The 24,409-nt window shown below is 36.0% G+C and overlaps 6 protein-coding genes, 1 long non-coding RNA gene and 1 pseudogene across 10 annotated transcripts; 5 read left to right on the top strand and 3 right to left on the bottom strand.

Annotated features, from left to right (window-relative positions):
• Positions 1-161: 161 nt before the first annotated feature.
• LOC106392185 (protein BOLA1, chloroplastic) lies at positions 162-699 on the top strand. Its single transcript, XM_048751512.1, has one exon. The coding sequence runs from the start codon at positions 162-164 to the stop codon at positions 630-632; it is 471 nt and encodes a 156-aa protein (XP_048607469.1). The 3' UTR covers positions 633-699.
• A 191-nt stretch (positions 700-890) lies between these two features.
• On the top strand, positions 891-3,130 carry LOC106394303 (heavy metal-associated isoprenylated plant protein 41). 3 transcript variants are annotated; one of them, XM_048751510.1, is made up of 3 exons: positions 894-1,470; positions 1,633-1,834; positions 1,920-3,130. In XM_048751510.1, the coding sequence occupies exons 1-3, from the start codon at positions 1,284-1,286 to the stop codon at positions 2,836-2,838; spliced, it is 1,308 nt and encodes a 435-aa protein (XP_048607467.1). In that variant the 5' UTR covers positions 894-1,283; the 3' UTR covers positions 2,839-3,130. The 3 variants fall into 3 exon arrangements, with proteins under 3 accessions (XP_022565751.2, XP_048607467.1, XP_048607468.1); XM_048751511.1 differs by having other exon boundaries at positions 1,236-1,470; positions 1,636-1,834; XM_022710030.2 differs by having other exon boundaries at positions 891-1,470; positions 1,636-2,159.
• Positions 3,131-4,282: 1,152 nt separating this feature from the next.
• Positions 4,283-5,217, top strand: LOC111209401 (heavy metal-associated isoprenylated plant protein 41). The gene is made up of 3 exons (XM_048750247.1): positions 4,283-4,288; positions 4,430-4,517; positions 4,615-5,217. Exons 1-3 carry the CDS (start codon positions 4,283-4,285, stop codon positions 4,983-4,985), a joined length of 465 nt encoding a protein of 154 aa, XP_048606204.1. The 3' UTR covers positions 4,986-5,217.
• A 353-nt stretch (positions 5,218-5,570) lies between these two features.
• On the top strand, positions 5,571-8,094 carry LOC106392182 (pectinesterase inhibitor). The gene has a single exon (XM_022710073.2). It carries the CDS (start codon positions 6,419-6,421, stop codon positions 6,938-6,940), a length of 522 nt encoding a protein of 173 aa, XP_022565794.1. The 5' UTR covers positions 5,571-6,418; the 3' UTR covers positions 6,941-8,094.
• A 320-nt stretch (positions 8,095-8,414) lies between these two features.
• Positions 8,415-12,091, bottom strand: LOC106392183. Of its 2 annotated transcripts, none has more exons than XR_001278728.3 (5): positions 11,950-12,090; positions 10,237-10,804; positions 9,879-10,143; positions 9,725-9,803; positions 8,415-9,652 (listed from the first exon to the last, which is right to left on the bottom strand). It is a non-coding gene; the product is annotated as an uncharacterized LOC106392183 (long non-coding RNA). The 2 variants fall into 2 exon arrangements; XR_007320939.1 differs by having other exon boundaries at positions 9,431-9,665; positions 11,950-12,091.
• Positions 9,273-11,041, top strand: LOC106392180 (BTB/POZ domain-containing protein At1g55760). Its single transcript, XM_013832972.3, has 4 exons — positions 9,273-9,633; positions 9,796-9,944; positions 10,037-10,155; positions 10,222-11,041. The coding sequence occupies exons 1-4, from the start codon at positions 9,515-9,517 to the stop codon at positions 10,822-10,824; spliced, it is 990 nt and encodes a 329-aa protein (XP_013688426.1). The 5' UTR covers positions 9,273-9,514; the 3' UTR covers positions 10,825-11,041.
• Positions 12,092-15,384: 3,293 nt separating the features above from the next.
• On the bottom strand, positions 15,385-17,381 carry LOC106394302 (annotated as a pseudogene).
• A 4,770-nt stretch (positions 17,382-22,151) lies between these two features.
• On the bottom strand, positions 22,152-23,643 carry LOC106392177 (NF-kappa-B-activating protein-like). Its single transcript, XM_013832965.3, has one exon. The coding sequence runs from the start codon at positions 23,495-23,497 to the stop codon at positions 22,400-22,402; it is 1,098 nt and encodes a 365-aa protein (XP_013688419.1). The 5' UTR covers positions 23,498-23,643; the 3' UTR covers positions 22,152-22,399.
• Between the last annotated feature and the right edge of the window lie 766 nt (positions 23,644-24,409).

The raw sequence follows: 24,409 nt of genomic DNA, 5'->3' as shown, positions 1-24,409 counted from the left end.
AAATTTAGATCCTTTCAGAGTTTTGCTCCTCTTTTCATAATTTCGAAGAAATATGGGGGTAGTTTTGTTATACTTGCAAATTTTGTGGAAGGAAGTTAACCCAATAACGAACGGCGACGTTTTCTCTCTTTTGGGGTTCTCACACACAGTGAGGGTAGGCCATGTTTTCGTCTTCGATTAGGTCAATAATCGTATCCGGACTTCACCGTACTCCGACCCTGAAATCGCCGGCGGTAAATCCTCCGACGCTCTTCACCTCCGTGCCTAGATTCTTCCACTCAAGCTCCCCTCGTTTCAGCGACAGTAGAATCACCATGAGCAGCGTTGACAAAACCGGATCGAACTCGGGGAATCGGGCGAGCAGGATTAAGGAGAAGCTGGAGAAGGAGCTGGAGCCGGTGGAGCTAGTGATCGAGGACGTCTCGTACCAGCACGCGGGTCACGCGGGGATGAAAGGTAGAGGAACCGACGAAGAGACGCATTTCAATGTGAAGATCGTATCGAAAGGATTCGAAGGGATGAATCTGGTGAAGAGGCACAGGCTAGTGTACGATCTGCTCAGGGAGGAGCTTGATAGTGGATTGCACGCGCTTTCCATCGTCTCCAAGACTCCCTCCGAGTCCACTCGCTAGATCTGTTTTATGTTTCTCTTATGAGAGAGTTTGTTTTTAAATTAATTCGAGTTCTGGTTTTCTAGTATTCAAAGCGTTCATTCTTTATAGCTTTGATAAAATGATATATAGTCTTGCATTGTTCATGTCCTGGTTATGAGAATAAGAGAGGAGGTGGGTTTCTCTGTGGGTGTCTAAAGAGGTTTATTCAGACGAGGTGAAAGAGATCTCCTCATGAGTGCACTAAAGATTCATCAGAAGCACACGTTGTTAAGACTTCCCTAGCCAAGAACCACTGTTTGAATGTTTCTAACAGCAGAAGAAGCATGAGCACGTATAAAGAACATCCTCAAATTCTGGTAAAACAGAGGAAATGGTTGTGATCTGCATTGTCTGTCTGAAGGAGATACAACCTCTCTCCATTACAGCTACTGCTAGGGACTGGCTTAGTAGTACTTTCTCATTTGGTAAACTCTCTGTTTCTGCAACAAAGGCTCTGCCCTGACCAGAAGGTTTGGTGGTGGGACGCATATATAGACTAAAGCTTATCCGACAAGAGGCGACAGTCACTATTCCCTTTTGCTTTTGTGAAACAGTAACGGCACTAATATTATACTAAAATACAAAAAAACAACAGCTTTCCAAAGTATCATCCATCATTCATCACTCCCAATGGCGACGATCAGAGAGCTCTCCAGACTTATCAGAGATCATGGTGATGAAGAAGTATGGATCACGCACTATTCATCAAAGCATCAGATACTTCTCGTGGGCGAAGGAGATTTCTCATTCTCCTGTAGCTTAGCCACTCGCTTCCGCTCTGCTTCCAACATCTGCGCCTCCTCTCTCGACTCATACGGTACTTTGTGAGACTTTTTTAGGGTTAATTTCCTGTGGCGAGAGTCTAGGGGTTTTCTATAGAGCTAAAAGACTCCCATGTTTCAAATGGAAAATAATGTCTAGGGGTAAACTACTGTTTATGTACCTTATAAGCTCTGTCTCCTATGGTGGTAATTTGAAGCAGATGAAGTGGTTAGAAAGTACAAGAAGGCAAGATCAAACCTTGAGACTTTGAAGAGACTTGGAGCTTCTCTTTTACATGGAGTTGATGCAACCAAACTCCAACTACATCCTCATCTTAACTCCAGAATATTTGACCGAATCATCTTCAACTTCCCCCACGCCGGTTTCCACGGCAAAGAGACTGACTCCTCTCTTATTAAGTAAATGCTTGTATACTGGCTAGTGCTGCAACTTTGGGGACTTTTGATTTTTTATCAGATGTTCTTTTGTGTGTTTTCTTGGTAGGAAGCATAGAGAACTGGTGTTTGGATTTCTCCATGGTGCAAGCCATATGGTCTGGGCTGATGGAGAAGTTCATGTCTCTCACAAGAACAAACCACCTTTCTGTCACTGGAAGCTTGAAGAGCTCGCTAGCAAATGCTCTCTTGCGTTGACACAGTGCGTGGCGTTCGAGAAGAGCGAGTACCCTGGCTATGAGAATAAGAGAGGAGATGGGTCTAGATGTGACATGCCTTTCCTCTTGGGAGAGTGCAGTACCTTCAAGTTCAGAGTCTCTCGCGTGGCTAAAGAGATTTATGCTGAGAAGGTGAAAGGCAGAGAGATGAAGGAACGTGAATCAAAGTGGCAGAGACCAGCACTTACATTTGGTCTCAGCTATCACCAGGACCATAACCTTAGGCAAGTAAATGATCCTTTGGTTCAATCAAGACAAAGAACATCTCCATTGTTTCCTTACCAAGAACATAGATGTTCACAGTTTGAAGATGCTATTGCTAGCTCAATTAGAGCAACTCAAAGTCCAGCAACGTTTAACCATGTCCGGTTTCAAGAAAACTCAAAGCAGCTCAGATACACTGAAAGAAGCTCTCGTGACTTCCCTTTTCAACCTAGTCTCCATCCTCAAGAAGAACGATCCTTCTTTGAATGCTCAAGCCGCTTTGAGGGAGTTCCGCTTGATATTTATGTCAGGAGAAAGCAGAGTACGTTAACACAGACGAGCTTTCCTCATCTGTACACTAGAGAATCACCAGAAAGACGCCGTCAAGAACCATTCTTCCAACGCTACCATTTAAATGGAGTTTCTCATGAAATTTATAACGGGGAAAGAGGAAGATCAATGTTAACAAGTCACAGCTTTCCTCATCCATACACTGGGGAATCACAAGAAGGAAGCTTGAGTAGGCAATGGAACCTCAACATTTAGCCTCCACGGCACTGGTAAATCATTGTTCTTTGTGTATATCATGAAGATCATCAAAGAACTTCTCAGGATAACTTTGATGGAAACAACCTAAGGTGGCTGAAGCTTAGAGTCACTAAAAAAGTCGTTTGTGAAATAGTAGTTGGGCAACTTACTGACAGCTCAAACCACAATGATCTCTCAGTACGGAGAATGATCATTTGGTATATGTATCTAATAAGTTGTGTTGTGAAAATGGTGTTGAGAGTAACTTGTCTTAAAAGAGAAACTTGCAGTGCCTTGTCTTTTAACGGTATACCTCCTGTTATCTCCACACTATGACACTAGGTGCTTGAATTTTCACTTATTTCTTTTACTATGGTAATGGTAGGTAAACTTACAAATAGGTTTATAGTTTATAAACTCAAGCTTAGCCAAGAAGGCAACGGCATAAACTTCACTTTCATTGAATTAATAATTAATTGAACAATTATGAAAGTTTCAAGCAAAATGCAACGAAATTGATAGTGAGAAAATAATAATAATAAACAGAACTTGTAAATTTCAGGGAATCTGCTTATAGAATTACTACGAAACACATACATTTTGATTGACAGAACCTTCCAATAAGATATATGAACTTTTAATAGAATTACTATGAAACACATACATTTTGATTGACAGAACCTTCCAATAAGATATATGAACTTTTAATAGTATTAAATTTAGAGAAAAAGACAAAAATAGCATTAAATCAAGTTTTTGTTCCCAAACTAGCATTCAAGGTCAAAAGTCACAAAAATAGCACTTAATGTTTTATCAAAAGTCATAGGGTTTAGAGTTAAAGGGTGGGGTTTAGGATTTAGGGTTTAGGGTTTAGGGTTTAGAGTTTAGGGTTTAAGGTTTAAATTTTAGGGTTTAGAGTTTAGAGTTTAGGGTTTATGGTTTAGAGTTTAGGGTTTAGGGTTTAGGATTTAGAGTTTAGGGTTTAGGGTTTAGAGTTTAGGGTTTAGGGTTTAGAGTTGAGATAAGATTTCAAATTTTGAAAAATAAAAAAATTAAAATTTTCAAAAGATAAAATGCTATTTTGGTCATTTTAGTTTTTGAGTGCTATTTTTGTGATATAAACTTAGAAAGGTGCTATTTTGGAGATTTGCCCTTAAATTTATGTTCTTGGTCGTTAGTCGTTAAATATGTCAATTCTATAAGATTTGTTTTATTATCTAATAAGGAACATTTTTAATGATATATTAGAATTCATATAATAATATTGAATGTTTTGTATGCAAATCAGGAATCTAGATATTTTATCATTCATTGCTTATGGCCATTGTTATCTCATATCTGTATTTAATCACCAGAGGATAAACACTCAATCCCATATCGGTTCTTGCATTTTCACCTATTGCACTTGGTTTCTCTAACCCTTATCGGAATATCCTCTCCGGTGGGTTTTTCCGGCAGTACGATGAGGGTAAGTGTCTTAATTTTTCATTCATATTGCTCCCTTCATTGAAACAACTTTCTTGTAAAACAAGAAACATTTCTATCCATTCCTGGAAAAAAAAATTATTAGTTAAATCTATAATTGTTTTCTAATACCAAATGGTTGTTTATTCAGCAAAGGATAGTTCTGAAGATGGATATGAGCGAGAGTGAGAAATCAATCAAGAAAGCTATGAAAATTGCATCTGGAGCATCTGGTAAACATCTCTATGACTTTTTTTGCAAATAACTTGCACGCCAAGTTAGGTAATTTGAAAAACGTTTCAGCAACTTTGTTTGTTTTCGCGCGTGCAGGTGTGAGATCTGTCTCGATTCAGGGACAGAACGATCAGCTGGTTATAATTGGAGAAGGGATTGATACGGCGGAGCTAACTCGTGAACTTCGGAAGAAAGTTTGTCACACGACCATTGTCACAGTTCAGGCCGCACCACCACCGCCGCAGCCATCGCAGCAGCAGAAGCAGCCACCGCAGCCGCATCTGATGGAATATCACAATGAGATGGCTCCGGCGAGAAGATGCATATGCGAGATACCGAATTTGGGTTACTGTGGATTTTGTAGATCTATGCGTGAAACCCCTTACCAGATGGTACCTTCTCCGTATCCACCTCCGGTGATGTACGGTGGTTACCGTGAAGATTCTGATAATTGCAGAATCAAGTGATGCACGAATTTTGCAACTCTTGAGTGATTTTTGTTTTTTTTTTTTTAAGAAAAAGATTAGAGATTGCCAAATTCGTGATGCTGTAATGTTGCGACAGTGGACTCAGGAAAAGGTTTACTAAACCCCTAAATAAAAGTAAAATGTAATGTTTTTTTTTTTAAAAAGGGTAAAATGTAATGTTTCATGATCGCCTTATATACTCAAACAAACAAAAAATAAGACTGTGTATTCAAACTCGTTAATATTTGGTCTAGTTTCTTTTACGTAAAGTAATACTAGAAAGGGTTGACATTTGAATTTATTTGGGTCTCAAGTTTTGCTTATTGCATGTTCTTTGCTGGAGACATGTCCAACGAAACACTTTTGTTTTTTAAATACTTAAATTCCTTCGTATATTATCGGCCTCAAACGCGGGAAGCGTGATCGTGTCAATTATCAATTGTTTATTTCCTTTTCTGGCAACTCAGTATAAAAGATCGATTCTCAGTCCTAAGGAAACTGCACAAATGAAGAAACTGAATTGGTTACGAATCAAAAGCTAAAATACTCTTAATATTCAAAGGATCGTATATATATTGTATGAGCTGATAATAAATACATATATCAAGACTAGGTCTAGGGATATAAACCGAGAGAACCGATAACCGAACCGGAATCGAATCCAAAACCAACCGATGTTCACAAATAACGGAACAAAAAAAACAAAATCAAACTGAGAACCGAATGAATACGTGAATATCTAAAATATAGTTTATAGACCTAAAATATTAATTATATTTAACTTTACAATATTACTTATAAACCAAATTACCTAAAGAAAATTGAATTACTCGATTATTTTTTATCTGAAATATTTTAAAATGTTCCAAATTAACCAAAATAACCGAATTGTCTAAATAATTTTTATCCAAAATATTTAAATTTATTCGAATAACTTGATATTTAATCCGAAAAACTGGAAAAAAAAATCAAAAATGTGATTTTCCTGAATTATCAGAAAACCAGAACCAAATTGGAACTGGAATTTTATCGGACATTAGTCGTTTCCTAACATTGTTATTTGAGCCAAAAACGACTTAACCGAGTCAAACCAGAATTGGACTGAAAATTGAAAGCTTATGCCTAACTGAGACCATCAAAATCCAACAATAATATGAAATATTGGTTTCAGTCTCGTTCAGAAATAGCATCTCATCCTATAGGCCAAATTGTTTTCTGTTTGCAGTTGCATATTACCCGCCTTATTTTTTAAGTCGGGATTAGTTTTCCATTTCACTATAAAAAAAATTGCTAAAAACAGAATTCTTCAACAACAAATAAACGAAATTCGCTTTGAACTTTGATTATTGTTTCGTAGGTTTCGTTTTTTCAAATATAAATCTTCTCTTCATCATTCTTATAATCCTCATTCCAAACCTAATCAATAATCAAAGATGAAGCAATTCTCGAGACTTCTCTTCATTTCCGTTCTCTATTTATCATCTGTCAATGCTGATTCCAGCCTTATTACCAGTCTCTGCAAACACTGTGACGATCCAAAACTCTGTCTCTCGAGCATATATGCCCGTCCCGAGTCAGGGGAGTTTGCAGCCACCACCAACCAGATCGAGATCATAGCTATCTCTGCCGCCTCAGCTAATGCCTCCTCCACTTCCGCCTATATTAAGGAAATGCTTAGCCGAGAGGATCTGGAGCCGGCTACGGAGGCCACATTCGAGGACTGCCAGAAGAATTACCAAGATGCCGTGGAGCAGCTCGACGACTCGATATCCGCCATGCTTACTGATGCACACGCCGACGTCGATGTCTGGCTGAACGCTGCAATCAGCGCCATCAAATCTTGTAGCAATGAGTTGGAGTCAGGCGCCGGAAATGATGCAGAGCTTTCTCAGAGAAACCTAGTTTTTCTTAAACTGTGCAAAAATGCTTTGGTGATTAACAAAATGTTAACATGAGATTAACTCCCAACATTTGAATGTTACCGTACAATATTTTGTTGTTTGTTTGATTTTTTGTCAACTTTTTCTTGTATTGATTTATATGTATCATTGCATTGCATTAAATAAAAACATCAAAAAGAGTTTCTTTTTCATAGTTTCATGATCAAATACAATGTCAATTTTCAACAATGAAATGCATTTTTTTGACAAAAGAATGTACATGTTACAATATTGAGATCCAGCCCAGATGAATACTGTCCACTGGGCCCAAACTGTGACACATATAAATAGGTTCATAATGTTGGTTTATACGGTTATCAAAGTAAAACCAAACTTACTATTCTTGACTTAATCTATACGGTTTCAGTTTGGATTGTATATAACCAGGTCGATCTTATGTATTCATAAGAACATATATTCAGTTTCAGTCCATTTATTTGGTTTGATTAAGATGAAACTGAATCAATCAAGTTTATTTAGAAGATAATTCCCTATCTTCAATATAAAAGAAAATGATCACAGACAATATGATTAGGCGATGTAGAAAAATGTGTAAAAGCAAAACAATGGTGGGTAGTTGAGATCCAGTAACAAATGAAACCAATGGTGGAGATCTACTCGACCCATCATGCAATTTTTCTAGTCAAATTGTTCTCCAAACTCCAACTCCACGTTAACCTCTACCATATTCATAATGTAACGAATGTAGTTAAGTATTTTGATTTATCTATATCAACTCAATATTTCTCTCTTTTATAAAAAAAGGTAAACTAGAATAACCGAGTGACAAGCTTGGAGATATAATAATTAAGACTCATGATTAAAATCTGATATTTTTCAGAAATGTACGATCACGATCAATTTTGACATGATTTTTAGAGGTTGCTTGTAAGATAGGGTTGTTGAATAGATTCTAGATTCAATGTCCCAGAAAATGACAAAACACAGATACCTTTCTTCTCCACTTGGACCAATAATATATAGCAACTTGTTCTAAGCTTTAATTACTTATTTTTCCAAATATTTTGTTTCTTTGCTATTCATCACTCAAAAGGTAATTCACATTGTTATACGTTTATTAAATACCATATGGGTATTAAGAAATAAGCTTCAAATTTAAAGGTTACAATATATACATATATGTGAAGTAATTCAAACAATATGCACATCAAAGATGAGATCATAAGAGAAAACTTGCACTCTTTTAATGGATTTCAAGATTCCACAAAGACCCCACCATTTGTTGCCTTTCCTCTTAACAATGATAGAATCTTGCTTTCTCTTTTTATAAATATCTATGAATAATACTATATTTTATCAATCAACTTGATTATACTAATCATACTCTGGTATTCAAGAATATGCAATTAGAAACATTCTTCTACTTTACTTTTTCAAAACATTTAAACATGATTAGCTAATGGGTAATGGTTTAGATAAGAATCTGAATTTTAGTGAGCCCATATAATCAAGTTTTGTGATGGCCGTGGACAATAATAATATTTATTTGATATATCACTATAATTTTGAATATGTGAGAATGTATGGGAAAATCAAGTTGAAGGATCCGATGAAGTTGTAACTTGCAAAGGAATGGGCAGAAGGAACCAAGTTGGCAGGGAAAACACGCAAATCTATGTGAGGGCTGAAAAGAACACTTCACATTAATCTAATACTACTGTACTATATAATCTTCTTTCTTTGTCACGCAAATTTACTTATACATAATTATATATCAATACACTAATCGTAAAGTAGATTTGCCTACCTTGGAAGCACACAAAAGAATTCTAATTGCTTCCATCACACTCCAATGCTATCCTCACACTGATAACTATGCAATTAGATTCCTAATAAATCAAGATTTTCCTATGAAGACTATAGTAAACACTCACTATCAAGTAATTATTCATTAAAATAATAAAGTGGATGATTATATGTAGACTATGTAGTTAACCACATACAATGACATATAACTAATGACAAATGACAATTCGACAATAACCAAAAATATTATGGACTAATTCAAACTACGTGTACCAGCAGATCAATCTATAATAATACCAAATGATAATTCGCTAGGGGTATTTATGTAATGTGACAAACCATATCAAACCCAAGAAATGTTGAAGTGTCTATAAACCTAAAGTCTGAAATTAGTTGGAAGAGAAGACTCAAAGACGTCCAATAAAACAGACACACGCCCCATAAGGGTGGGCCAGGGTGAGAAATAAGGCCAAGTGTTAAGAAACATATGGTCATATTGAACCAACACACTTCAGACTTTACTCTTTCCCCCTGTCTCTCTCTCTTATTCAAATGACGTAAAAGCAAAGCACAGACTTTGCTTCCCCCTAAGAATTACCAATCCAAGAAACGCTAATGATTCCTCCCATCCATCCATTAAACAATTCATCTCCCTAAACCCCATATCTCCTTGATTCTAGTGTTGCGTGTACATATACTATTATATGGTAAGAAGAAGGGGAGAAGAAGAAGAGAGCAAACCTGGGAAAGTCAGGGGAGAATCTGCTGGAGGGTTGGTTGGATTGCATCCATGACATCTCTGCAGCTCTGGCTTTCTCTAGGATGACTGATTCAGCTTACAGAGTAGACACCATCTCCAGGCTCGCCCAATGGCGTATCCTCAATCTCTCTTCCTCCACTTACCGCAAGTCCGATCCTTTCAAGATGGGTCTTTGGAACTGGTATCTCTCTCTCTCCTTCCTTTTTTGTTCACCTGACCAATTAATGATCCGACATGATGATGATGAATGAATGAAAAAAAAGTGGACACACCTTTTTTAGTAGTTGATGTGTTTGGTAATAAGAATGATTTTGACACTATATGGTGGGTTATTGATTTGAAGGCATTTGTCTGTGGAGAAAAGCAAGATGCTATTAAATGTTAAGTTGTATCCAGAAGTATCCAGCCTTTCCAGAGAAAACCCACCTGTTGCTTCCTTTGTTCTTCGTGTTGTCTCTTCTACTGGTGAGAGGAAAGCTTTTTCTCATCCAGGTAGAGACAAGATCTTGCTTTGTTCCTGTTCCACAACAAAAGATGAATTTTGAAAAACATTGTTTCTTTAATGATTTACTCGAATGATGCAGAAGTAATAGATAAGAGGATCAAGACAAACGAAGATTTCCTCTGGACAATTGAAGTTCCCTTGACTGGAAAAATCATCATCGACGTCGAGTTTCTTGACCTCAAGGTTCTGTCTCAAGATGTAAGTGTTAGAAAATAGACAGAACCTTTTTTCTTTTATTTACTGATATTTAGTTGATATTGGCAGAGTGGGGAGTTTTACTCAATCTGGGCAGACGGTTCAACGCAGAACCAATCCGAAGTTACAGCGGTAACATCCCTTGGACGTATGTTGACAGAAAGCATTTACACCGACATAACAATCAACGCCTCTGATGGAAGCATCGGAGCGCACCGAGCTGTTCTCGCTGCCCGTTCGCCTGTTTTCCGCAGCATGTTTCTGCATGACCTGAAAGAGAAAGAACTCTCAGCCATAAACATACCTGACATGCCGCTCGAAGCTTGCCGAGCGTTCCTAAGTTATATCTACGGAAACATCCAGAACGAAGACTTTCTAACGCACAGGTTGGCGCTTCTCCAAGCAGCTGATAAATATGATATTGCTGATCTGAAAGACGCGTGCCACAAGAGTCTTGTAGAGGATATAGACACGAAGAATGTGCTCGAGAGGCTGCAGAACGCTTATCTCTATCAGTTGCCTGAACTGAAGGCTAGCTGCATGAGGTATCTTGTGAAGTTTGGGAAGATATTTGAGATCCGTGAGGAGTTCAACGTATTCATGCAGTGCGCAGACAGAGATTTGATATCTGAAGTCTTCCACGAAGTCCTCACTACATGGAAAGGGTTTTAGTGTGTGGTATTGTTATACAAAAACATTCATTTATGGACTGCTCTATTTGTTTTTGGTGCAGAAGAATGGATTTGTTGGGTCTTTTATGTACAGATTATAAAGATTTGTTTTTAAACTCAAAAACCCCCCCAAACAAGTATTTGTCCTTGCAAAAGGTTAAAAACAGCAACAATGTAAATTCATGATTTGATTGAATGCAAACTTCCAAGTTTGAATCGTTGACCTATAACATCAGATTACTTTTTATCAGATAACATTATCATGAAGTAGGTTCATGATTTTGAGTAGGAATTGGTTAAAGACTTGTTCTAAACTTAGGCCAAGCTAGAGAGCTAATAAGCAAATCCCCCCTCCCCAATATCATAGGAGCAATTCTACAGAAAACAATGCAGAGTCATTTCACACAAGCAAACTAGTACAGTTTCAACAGATATACACACATATATGTTTTTACTCTAGGAGCACAAGAATTCGAGCTTGAACTTTAAATCGTTGACCTATAACAACTACCTGTTATCAGATTTATATGTCTTTCTAGTATAAAATTTAAAATCATGTTTCAGCAATGACAAGTTGGTTCATGAATCTGAGTAGCAAGTGCAGGGGAGGCAAAGAGATAATAGCTTAGTATTGATGAAAGGCTTATATATTATAATAAACATAGAGGCCAAGCTAAAGAAATAATAAGAAAACCCTCCCATGTATGGTGGTAACATTTTCGTCATAGGATAGGACTTAGGAGCAAATCGACAGGAATAAATTCTGAGTCATTTCACAGAACCAAACAAGTTCTTTCTACTCTAGTAGCACACTACATATCACAAACTCTCTATGTATATGGCGTTTATATGGAAAAATCAAAATCAAGAAATAGCTCCTCAGGTGGACTGAATCAATTGCTATATAAGTGATTTCAGATGCCGTTGGCAAAATTAGACATATCAATGACAAGAACAATACGTACTCTTCGTATGAGATGCCAACAATACTTAATACCCAAAAACTCATGAAGACAAGACAAAAAAAAAATTAACAGCAAGATGCGTATGTAGCATCAGTGATTTCCGAGGAGGGAATATCCAAGGATGAGTGTTCAAGGATGCAAAGAGAGCAGCGAGGACTTACATTTTTGATAGCGATCACCAGAATCGGCCTTGTTCATCTTCGAATTCAAATCCGGAGGACCTAATGCTGCTCTCCCTCCACCGGAGAGGGAGGGAATCGAATCTCTCCTACTTGTTCCATAAAAGATGCGGCGAAGAATATTTACTTTCGAAATTTCATAAAATCATTCCCTACTAATGGGCCTTTTGGCCCAATAACATAATTCATAATGGACATTCAGTTTAACATGTCCATGTGGCAAGTGTTTATAGCTTCCTAGTAATGAGGTCATCAAAACTAATAATTTGTATCAGGAATGAACTTTGTTTATGTATATAGCAGCTTGTAGATAGCTTTTTATAAAAGAAAAACACCCGGTATTTTCATGCTGTCACAAGAGGTAAGAGAATCCGGAATACTATCTCTTCTATACAAGATAGGAATGGAGTTATTGGAAAAGGACAGAGGAAGTAGCAAAGATTGCAGAGGACTACTTCAACAATTTATACACCTCTGTAAATACAGACCCTAGTCTCTATAGGGGAATGTTTCAAAGATTCCAAAAGCGAGTCACAAATGAGATGAATGAAGATCTACTTCGTATGGTAACAGAGGAAGAAGTGAAGAATGCAATCTTGATATGGGCTCTCATCGTACTCCGGGTCCAGATTGCTTTTCGGCTCTATTTTATCAACGTTTTTGGGAGGATACAAAGACAGAGATTGTGCAAGAGGTTATCAGTTTCTTTCAAGGCGAAGGGTTGGATGCACAACATAATCATACCAATCTTTGTTTAATTCCAAAGGTATATCCTCCAACAGGCATGGCTGAGTTTAGACCAATTGCATTATGCAATGTGTCCTATAAAATTATTTCAAAGATTCTTGTCAATCGTTTGAAGAGTCATCTATCAGGCATCATTTCTGAGAATCAGTCTGCCTTTATCCCTGGAAGGATTATAACTGATAATGTAGTTGTAGCTCATGAGATTTCACAGTCTAAAAGCGAGGAAAAGACAAGCTATGTCATATATGGCTGTAAAGACGGACATAACTAAGGCATATGATCGTTTGGAGTGGAGTTTCTGGGAGGAGACAATGAGATATATAGGTTTTGATGAGAGATGGATCAGATTGATAATGTCCTGTATAACTTCGGTTAGCTACTCTGTGTTGATAAATGTATCTCCTGAGAGTTACATTCTTCCACAACGTAGAATTAGGCAAGGAGATCCTCTGTCTCCTTACCTTTTCATCCTGTGTGCAGAAGTTCTTTCTGAATCTTTCTCATATGATGAACCAAGCAATGACAGACAGATCTTTATTGGTTATAAAGATTGCCAATCAAGCTCCTCCTGTGAATCATCTCCTCTTTGCAGATGATTCACTATTTTTCTCATTGGCAAATAGAAAGGCTGCTCTAAAACTAAAGAAGATATTCAAGCTTTACGAGGATGTATCGGGTCAGTCTATCAACCTCTCTAAATCGTCTATTTTATTTGGGAGCAAGGTTAAGGCGCATGTAAAGACTCAAATGAGGAACATTCTAGGAATACATAACGAGGGGGGAATTGGTAAATACTTGGGTCTACCTGAGCAATTTGGTAATAAGAAGAGTGAGATGTTTGCTTATATTATAGAGAAGGTCAAGTCGGTTACACAGAGCTGGAAACAGAGACATTTATCGACAAGGGGGTAAAGAAGTACTTCTGAAGTTTATAGCACTTGCTATGCCGATCTTTTCTATGAATGTGTTTCGTCAACCAAAAGAAGTTTGTGAGGAGATTAAAAGTATACTGGCAAAGTTTTGGTGGGGAAAAGGAGATAGAGGAGGAATGCATTGGTATGCATGGAATAGAGTATGTGTTCCTAAACGAGAAGGGGGTCTTGGATTCAGAGATTTGGAAATATTCAATCAAGCTTTATTAGGCAAACAAGTGTGGAGAATATTGCAGAATCCTTCTTGTCTGATGGTTAGGATCCTCAAGGCAAGGTACTTTCCGGATTGTAGTATTTTGGAAGCAGTTCAAAAGAAGAAAGTTTCCTATGCCTGGAAATCAATTCTATATGGATAGGATTTGGTTTCAAAAGGAATGAGATATATTATTGGAGATGGCTCACACATTAATATGTGGAATGATCCGTGGTTACCAGATCATCTGCCAAGAGCACTGCGCTCACGAGAAAATGGAATGACTACTGGTTTCAAGGTTTCTGATTATTTCAAACCAGGAGGTCATGAATGGGATGAACGAAAATTAAGAGATGAAGTGATACATGAAGATGTGCAATGGATAATGAAACTCAAAATTAGTCCCCAAGGACAACAAGATCTACTGGGGTGGAATTATAATGAAGATGGCTTATATACGGTCAAATCAGGGTATTGGTTGGGTACTCATTTGCCACAACAACATCCAGTTCAACCAACTTATGGAGATGTTGATTTGAAACGAAGACTCTGGAAAACACAAACAACACCGAAGATTAAGCATTTTGTTTGGAGGCTCTTATCAAGGAGTTTGGCCACTGGTGATAATCTTAGACGAAGACATGTTACTCAACAGTCACAGTGTAGACGATGTGGACTTGAGGATGAAACAGATTTACATCTATTTTTCACTTGTCCTTGTGCTCAGTGTGTTTGGCGGGCTTCTGGAATATCAAATATGATCATTAATAGTAGTACATCAACATTGGAGGAGAAACTAGCAGCTTGTCTACAAATTTCTTCATCTTCAAGGTTATCTCATTTCCAAGATCTACCTTTGTGGATTTTATGGCGTCTTTGGAAAAACCGAAATACATTGATCTTCCAACAGAGAGGTCAGAGTTGGATCTCTACACTACGTTATGCACGGTTGGATGCTCAAGAATGGAGAGATGCAGGGAAGTCAGATGAAGTTTCAAACTCACATACAACTTCACCACAGATTCGAAGAAGACATAGATGGAAGAAACCAAATAGTGGTTGGTTAAAGTGTAATGTTGATGGTTCTTTTATTGATGAGAATTCTACAAGTAAAGCGGGATGGGTTATCCGGGATGATAAAGGTCCATACAGCGGATCGGTACAAGCTGAAGGTATGGAGGTTAGTTCACCATTGGAGAGTGAATTGCAAGCAATCTTAATGGCAATGCAATTCTGTTGGAGTAGAGTTATTTTAGAAGGAGATTGTCAAAAAGCTGTTAATTTACTCAACAATAAGCAACGACACTTTGGCTTATATAATTGGATAAGGGAGATTAAATGGTGGGAACGACGATTTGAAGATATTTCTTATCAGTGGATTGAACGTGAAGCAAACCAAGTTGCAGACAAGTTGGCAAAACATGGAACTTCGGATTATAATATTTTCCAGTTTCATTTCTATGTACCAACTTTTATTTCAAATCTTCTTCACGAAGATTATGTAAACTCAAATCATTTCTAATTAAAGAATGACGTTACAAAAAAAAAAAAAAAAAAAAAAACAAAGTTCACTTAGCTTTTTTAGGTTTCTTCATTTGCAAGTAATACACCAAATTCTTTTATCACTTGCCTCTTCTAGTAGTCAGCATGTCTCTCCTTCCTCATTCCTGAATCCTTTAGTTTCACCACATCATCTATCTCTAGGAAGCACATACAAAAGTTCCCTGTGTGTTCTACAGATATCTTTCTTACATGATACTCCGCAGGAATTTATGGCCTCACAAAACAAACAGACTGTTGGAAAAGAAAGATAATCTTGATTACGCTTGTCTCGTCTTATATCATGTAAGCCAATGACAAAACACTAATAAAATTTTTAACATATCATCCATATATAAAACCAACAATAAAATATCTTTTATCAACTAAACACACAAAAAGCTTGGTAGAAAGAAAGGAATGGTTAAACTCTCTCAAGTATTCATCAAGGACATGAGAGTTTCACTGTGATCCATCAACATCACTTCAACGGTGGATTTGTCCTTACTAAACCAGTGGTCCGGTACACCTTTGATATCCATCTTTATCATATCGTTGCTTTGCAGATCATAACAAAGAATTTGAAAGGGAGAAACCAAATCCGTTGGAATCAAGAAAACCTTGCCATTTCGACTTGTACCTCTGACAACGAATTCAATGTTTCTGACAAAACCTAGCTGAGAAGGCTTCACAACCAGTCTCTTACTCGACCATTTTTGGTTTGCAGCATCTTCCAATGACCATAAATCAAGCCTACCCTTATCTCTAAGATTGGTCTGATCAACGACAGTTACTTTGCCACCGTACTCTACAAGACACACATTCTTCATCTTTGCAGGAGGAGGCAGCTCCTCCGCAAGAGGTACTTGGATCATTTTGAAGTCATGAGATCTAATATGGAAACTCACAAGCATACAGTTATCAGCAGCAGTCCAACCAAGGTAATAGATAACCCCATTGATACACACGCCTCCTCTGGCCGCAATATGAGGAATAAAGTCCGGAGGAGGAAGTCGATACGCCTTTCTCCAGGAACCTCCTCCTCCAGGTTTGAGGACAAAGACACGATGATGGGACCTTACCTCTTGCGTGTCGGTCAAACGGACACCAACTGAGCAGACCACTTTGTACTGGTCTGTAATAGGGTCGTGTCCGAAATAGTAGGAGACGGTGCCTTTGGTAGTATTGGGATTGAAGGCAGGGGGTAAAGTGACAAGCTGTCTAGTGGCAGGGTTAAAGATACGCGGCTTTTGCCATAGGTCGTAGCACATGAAGCCGCGTAGATTTTGGCAGATGTAGCCGCCTCTCATCCGTGGGATGGTGAGGTCAACTACAAAGGAAGAAGAAGAAGAAGACGGAGTATCATGACTGTTAACGTCTGGAACCAATGATAGCGTGACAGAGCTACTGTGGTCATTGACATCCTGCAAACACATGAAAAGATGTGGGCGTTGTCGGGTTGGGACAGTGAGGAAACGGTCTCTGAAGCATGGTGAGCTGATGAGGGATGACCAAAGCTTTGAGACGCACTTGAATCTCATCAATGATTTAGCAGGCATTCTCGTAAGGACCTCCTCCGTGACCACATAGGAATACGTATCTCCATCTCCATCTCCTGGGGTAGTCTTCTTATTATCTTCCGTTTGATATTTGGTCGACCGTAAGGACGGTTAGGACGGCGAAGACTGTAAGTACCGTGAGCACCGTAAGGACCGCGAAGACCGCAAGGACGGCAAGGACGGCAAGGCCCCATCGAGTAGCCGCCAATAAACCTTGGAGAGAAAGAAGGCGTTTAGGGTTTAAGATTGCCTTGTGGTATATATATATATTATCTTTTAAAAATACGTTTGATTCTTTTCTTTTAGGCCTTCTGGCCTAATATGTTAACTTCCCAAAATCCTCTTATCTGTTTTGTGAAGTTCTTATAATTACCGACTAAACAATATAGTTTTATAATGTAAATATAGACTGTTGCTTGAGATACAAGGCGGAACACCATGATGGTCTAACTGCATGAAAGAAGGCTGAATACTTTATTGACTAAACATTATATATATATAAATTATTTTATGTATTATATGTTCTTACATATTGTGAAATAATAAATATATATTGAATAATTAAAAGTCAGTAACTATTACATATATAATTAAATTGGTGCAAACGTATAAATCAATTTTATTAATCCAAACATTTTTTTAAAAAAAATTGATAGGATATTTAATTAAACTTAAATGATATTAACATACATACATAGTATATTTTTAATATTAATGTCTATTTTTTTTTAAATGATGTTTTCTATTCATATGTTTTTTTTATCATGTGTATTTTTAATAGTAAAAACTTTAAATTACTGATAACAAAATTTTCATTGTGGGATTAATAATTTTAGTAATTGATAATTTAAAAAAATTTATCAATGTTAGTTCAAAACTTTTATCAAAAAAAATTTATTCAAAGTAAATTTTGAAACTAAAATATTTATTTATTCAATATGGTTTATAGTTTAATTTAGAATGATATATATACATATATATTTTAAATCTTAATGATTAATTAAATTATACTTTTATTTATATGATTTTGTAATCATTTGTATTTTGTCATAACAAAAATTTTAAACCATGGATCGCAAAATTTGAATGTGAGACTTTTAACAGTTTTAGTAATTTATACTCATTTTTTAAAATTCATAATATAAAATATACAGAAAAATCTAAATTTTTATAATATGGTTATTGTGTTTTTTAAAAAAAATTATTTTAATAGTTTTAAATTAAACAAATTTGATAGAAGATACATTTTTTTATCAGATCTTTATTATTCAAAATCATTAATTGTCATATATACTTTACCCACATTAGGCAATTCCATAATATTTATTTTAAAAAATAATAAATGACATTAATAATGAATTTATGGTTAGTTTAATAAAAATCTTATTATATAATTAGTTGGACTAACTTATTTCTCTAATAATTCTAAAAATCATCTTAGTGATGACATGTGTATACAAAAAGAAGATGTAATGTTTCACAAATAATATATAGGGATTTGTACACATACAGTATTTATACAGAATACAGAGGTAATTAGGTATTGACTAATTACATTTATGACCCTAACTGTTTATTTTGTTCGTGAAGCCCAGCCCTTATTATACGTTTACAATGGGACAATATAAATAGATAAGTGCTTTGTTTACGTAAACTTCACTGATCTGTGATTATAATAAAATCACTATAACAAGCATTCCAAACCAGAAAAAAGACGACAATCTAAGAATAAAAGACAAGAGACCAAATCCATCCATTCAAACGCAAACTGACGGCTAGATTGGAGTCTGTGTTCTCAGCTAAAATATGTTTGGAGGAGGTACGAAACCGTAAGCACGCCGACTACTACTACCATTGCAGCCTAATCTCGGATCACAATCAAGATGAATAGTGTCGTGAATCTTGTGGTACCCGTTTTTGAATACACCAAAACCAAACACCAAACCAATGGCTACCACTACTAAAACCAAGCATGTGCATAACATGCAAATCCTTCCACAACACATCTTTCCTCACTCTCTTTTTCGGAGAAGGTTGTGAGAATTGTAGATACGTTTAGGGCCTATATAGAGGGTTCTTTAGGTTGTTGGTTGTGAGAGCGAGGGGGTAGAAACGTGGAGAGAGGCGTAGAAGAGAGGGAGATTTTAGTGAAGGGATTATTAAGAGAGTGGTGCGTGAACGCTTTGTCTATTTCTTGCTTTAAAGCTAACCAAGAAAGCACCCACACAACTTTGGTATATATATAGGTAATATTCTTCTTCTAGACCCTAATATTTCTTCTAAATTTTCTTTTAAAGCAAAGTTATCCAAGTATTTGTAACTCAGTCCATTAGTCAAAAAAAAAATTGTTTTATCGAATTGGAATCCTGGTTCGAATTCAATTATATAAAACATGATGAGAAAAAGGTTTCTTAATGCGTTTTGAGAATCAAAAGAAAAGATGAATGAGTGGAAGAAGTGAAAAACTAATTGTGTCTATGGATTCTTTTTTTTTTTAAGTTAAAGTGTTCATACAACTATTTAAATTCAATGATTAAACTTTGCTTGACATCTTGAGATACCAAGTTCAAATTCCATTAGAAAAGGAAAAGAGAAAGAGACTCCCGCTAAACACATCTTTATATCCAATAATAGATGCATAAACCAAGAGAAATACTCCAAACTAGTTGTACAATGTTGATCTTGATTCTTTTTTGTAACCAATTCAAAATTGTAATGTATATCACATTATAATGTAACGCCAAACTGTGTCTTTTCTTTGTGGTAAAATGTAAATATCATATTAATAATCTAAAGACCTTACGATACCAGATTCTTAGTTATGTTCCCTGTTCGAAAACGTGACCGTTTAGGCGCTGTTCGAAGGTTGACCGCAGCGATTATGTCCGAATCGGTGTAGCCAGGCGTTGATCCGCGTAAGACCGCCTAATTTCCGCGTTGACTGCATAATTCCCGCCTAATTCCGCGTTGACCGCCTAAGTTTTTTTTTGTTTTCATCTGTGTAAGTTAAAACACGTTTGATTATTTTATACTCATTTTTGACAGATTTTGTGTAATTATTCATTACTAAATAATTATAATTAGCTATCAAACCCAAAACAAACACATACATACTACATTTAGTGATTTTTTCGTACTAAACCCACCATTTTTTTTTTACTAAAACTATTAATTTAAGTTTTCTTGCCAATTTCACAAAATCATGTTTTCCTTTAAAACTGCAAAATCATGTTTTCCCTTAAAACCATAAAATCATGTTTTCGCCAAAAAAAAAACATTTTTTTCAATAAAATAAAATAAAAAACATTTTTTGTCCAATTTGTAAAATCACATTTTCCGTCAAAACTGCAAAATATGTTTTCCACCAAAATTAAATACACATATTTTCATGTCAAATTCGTAAAATGATGTTTTTGTCAAATATGAAAAATCATGTTTTATATTAAAACCCCGAAATTACTTTTCCATCAAATGTATAAATTTTAAAATTTATAAGCTCCGTAAATAGTCCATTTGCTCATAGTCCTATTTGGGTTTAGTCTTGTTTCAACATGTTTTTTAAGTTGTACTATCAATATCAGAAAACGAGATTGTCTATTTGGACAAATCCATTTGAACATAGACATCCTATTTGACATCCCTAATGATTCGATACTGTGAAGCTTCTCAGGCCAAAACCACCATCCTTTTGGAGAGGTAGGCCAAATTCCATGCCACTTTCGTAACGCATTTCTTGTCAATATACCAGACCACAAAAATATTGAGCAGAACTCCTCAATCATCTTAACACATCCCTTAGGCAAAACAAAAGTCTATACCTAGCATTTACCAATCCAAATATCCGTGTTTTGAGAAACTGAAGTCTACCTGAAAAAATAGAGTTTTGAGAGACCAAATATGCATTCGCCGAGTGATTTTGGTTGTCAATGGAGCATACTCAGATATTTTGAGTTTTTTTTTTGAATAAATGTACTAAATTAATTCAAAAAGAAAACTGATTTACAAAATATGTGACTCTGTTTTGAGTACTATCGAAGTCTCATCGTGAAAAGAAAGAAATAACTGAGCTGGTATAGGAAAAAAATGAGAAACTTTAAATGCTGAAACTCCATGGCTGTCGCAAGCTGTAACCTGAAACGTACTAGCAGGATATCTGTAGGTAGACATAGCTGTGGATTCGAGATGGTTCCGTCTCGAAGTGATTAGCTCCGGCCGGTTATTTGCATTCATATGCAGACTCCAAACTGTTTTTGTTTTTCTCAACGAAAACTAAAATCATGATACATAATTAAAAAAAATATCTGAATTCCCAAATCCCTTAAAAATGATTAGGACAAGTCAAATCTATGCAGAATCACTTATTTATCAATTCTCAGATATGCAGTAGACGATGATTCAGGTGACAATGATCTTCAAATTATTACATTGTTCATGATTTATACATACGCATTCATACGGACTATATATATATATGCTAAAATCATAAGTAACCCTCGATTCTGTGTTTGACATTTCATGCCTTCGTTTTCTTTAGAATAAAGTGCAAGTGCAACTTACAAAGTAAACTGACAATTAATCAAAGATTGGATGATTAACCTTTTCTTGGGTTAGATTCTGATAACACTTTCATTTATTGAACATATATATATTCTCTCTGGATAATGCTTTATCAGAAGAAGATGCATGAACAAGTATCTACTATCAAATAAGAAAACAAGTATCTACTATCAAATAAGAAAACATTTTTCTTTTTGATATGTGTAGTGAGTGTGTGGTCACGCTATATATTTTCTTATTTGATAGTAGATACTTGTTCATGCATCTTCTTCTGATAAAGCATTATCCAGAGAGAATATATATGTTCAATAAATGAAAGTATTATCAGAATCTAACCCAAGAAAAGGTTAATCATCCAATCTTTGATTAACTGTCAGTTTACTTTGTAAGTTGCACTTGCACTTTATTCTAAAGAAAACGAAGGCATGAAATGTCAAACACAGAATCGAGGGTTACTTATGATTTTAGCATATATATATATATAGTCCGTATGAATGCGTATGTATAAATCATGAACAATGTAATAATTTGAAGATCATTGTCACCTGAATCATCGTCTACTGCATATCTGAGACGATGTAATCTTTCATCTTTAACACAAACGCAATAAAGCAAATTAAACGCATAAACTATGAAACTCGTTATCTATAAGCCATATAAACACACAACCATAACTATAATCTATGAAACCGAAGCAAATTGCGCAGGAACAGTTACAGATCCCTAAAGTCATAGTCTTTCATCTTTAACCCACAAACGTAATAATATGATACACATACCAAATTAAAGGATAAATTCTGAAACTCATTAACGGGCAAGTAGCAAACAAACGATGAGGAACATATTACAAGAACAAAAGCATAAGATAAGTACCCACACAAGCAGTAGAAGGGAAGCTAAGCAAATCAATCATCAGCACCATCACTCTTCCCAGCACCAAAAGGGTCATGATTCGGACCCAACTCTTCTCCCATATGACGCTGCACAAGCCTCGACAAATCAGACATCACCTTAGCCTCGCGCTTAGCCTTCTCCTCGTAGTTAAACATCGCCAACGCACATTTGTCTTCAGCACTGTAAACCTGGTTCTCCTTCCTGATACGAATAGCATTCATCCTCTGATGCCTACTCCCACTCATCACATACCCAAGATCCTCAAACCTCTGAATCTCATCAGCGTTAAGACCCACTTCTCCTCTACGTGGGATACGTTTCCCTTGCTGAACGTACTGAGCTATAGCGTCTCCTTCACCGGGTCGTAAAGCACCACCGTAGCTGATGTGTCCTTCAGCTTTAGGTAACGGCATTGGACCCACCTCAGCTTCTTCTTCTTCATCTTCTGGTAAAGCTTTCTTCTTCGATTCAATAATCATCTTCATCTCCTCTTCGTCAAGCTCAGGCTCCTTCACCGCTTCTTCCAACTTCCCCTTCGAATCAGTGTCCCTCTTGCTCTTTGATTTGCTACGTTCTTCCCCAGAAGAAGAAGAAGCGCTAATCTCAGATTCATCATCAGAATCACTGTATCTCCTCTTCCTCCTATGTCCTCTCCTCTTCCTACTACTCTTCTTCTTCTCCTTCCTCCTCCTATCTTCCTCATCCGAATCATCACTCTCGCTATCTTCAGATTCGCTATCACTATATCGTCTACGCTTGCTCCTAGAGCTCTTACTCTTCCTCTTCTTCCTAGATCTATCAGACTCAGATTCCGACTTACCAGACTCAGATTTCGGATCTTCCTCATCCTTCTCCGGAACCTCCTCGTCGGCGGCGTTCTCGTCGGACTCCACCTCGTTCGGATCTCTAGGCGGACTCGGCGTGTTCCTCCAAATACAGTGCTTACCAGATTTCCTCATCTTGAGGCGTTTAAGCCTCCGGTGCTCCTCGTGACTCAATCCTTTCAGCTCTTCGTCGGAGTCTGAACCGGATCTCCTCCCTCTACGGCGGTCTCGGTCTAGGTATCCTTGATCTCTCCCGAACCTCCTTGGAAGCGAGTTCATCGTCATTCTCAATCCCTAAAATTTCAATCCACACGACGACGAAGACGAACCGTATCTATTTAGGATTTGAGTTCAATATATATGTGTACATTAAGGCCCATCATAAAAGCCCAATTAAAAGAACATTACTATAAGTATATCTCTTATCAAATTTGTTTAATTTTAAACTATTAAAATAAATTTTAAAAAATCACAATAACCATATTATAAAAATTTAGATTTTTCTGTATATGTTATATTTTGAATTTTAAAAAACGACTATAAATTACTAAAACTGTTAAAAGTCTTGCATTCAAATTTTGCGGTCCATGGTTTAAAATTTTTATTATGACAAAATACAAATGATTACAAAATCATATAATTAAAAGTCTAATTTAATTAATCATTAAGATTTAAAAAATATATATATATATATATATATGTATATATATCATTCTAAATTAAACTATAAACCATATTGAATAAATAAATATTTTAGTTTCAAAATTTACTTTGAATAATTTTTTTTGATAAAAGTTTTGAACTAACATTGATAATTTTTTTAAAATTATAAATTACTAAAATTATTAATCCCACGATGAATTTTTTTTTATCAGTAATTTAAAGTTTTTGTTATTAAGGATACACATGATCAAAAAAACATATGAGTTGAAAGAATCATTTAATAGAAATTAATATTAGAAATATACTATGTGTGTTAATAACATTTAAATTTTATTACATATGCTATCAAATTTAAAAAAAAAATTATTTGGATTAATAAATTTGATTTATACGTTCGCACCAATTTAATTATATACGTAATAGTTACTGACTTTTAATTATTCAGTATATATTTATTATTAAAAACATATAATACATAGAACAAATTTTATATATAATGTTTATCAATCAAGTTACATGTTCACTGTAATCCTA

Source organism: Brassica napus, chromosome C3 (assembly GCF_020379485.1).
Source record: "Brassica napus cultivar Da-Ae chromosome C3, Da-Ae, whole genome shotgun sequence".
Taxonomy (NCBI): Eukaryota; Viridiplantae; Streptophyta; class Magnoliopsida; order Brassicales; family Brassicaceae; genus Brassica; species Brassica napus.
Note: the sequence above shows the minus strand (reverse complement) of the source record. Positions and strands in the feature narration are given on the sequence as shown.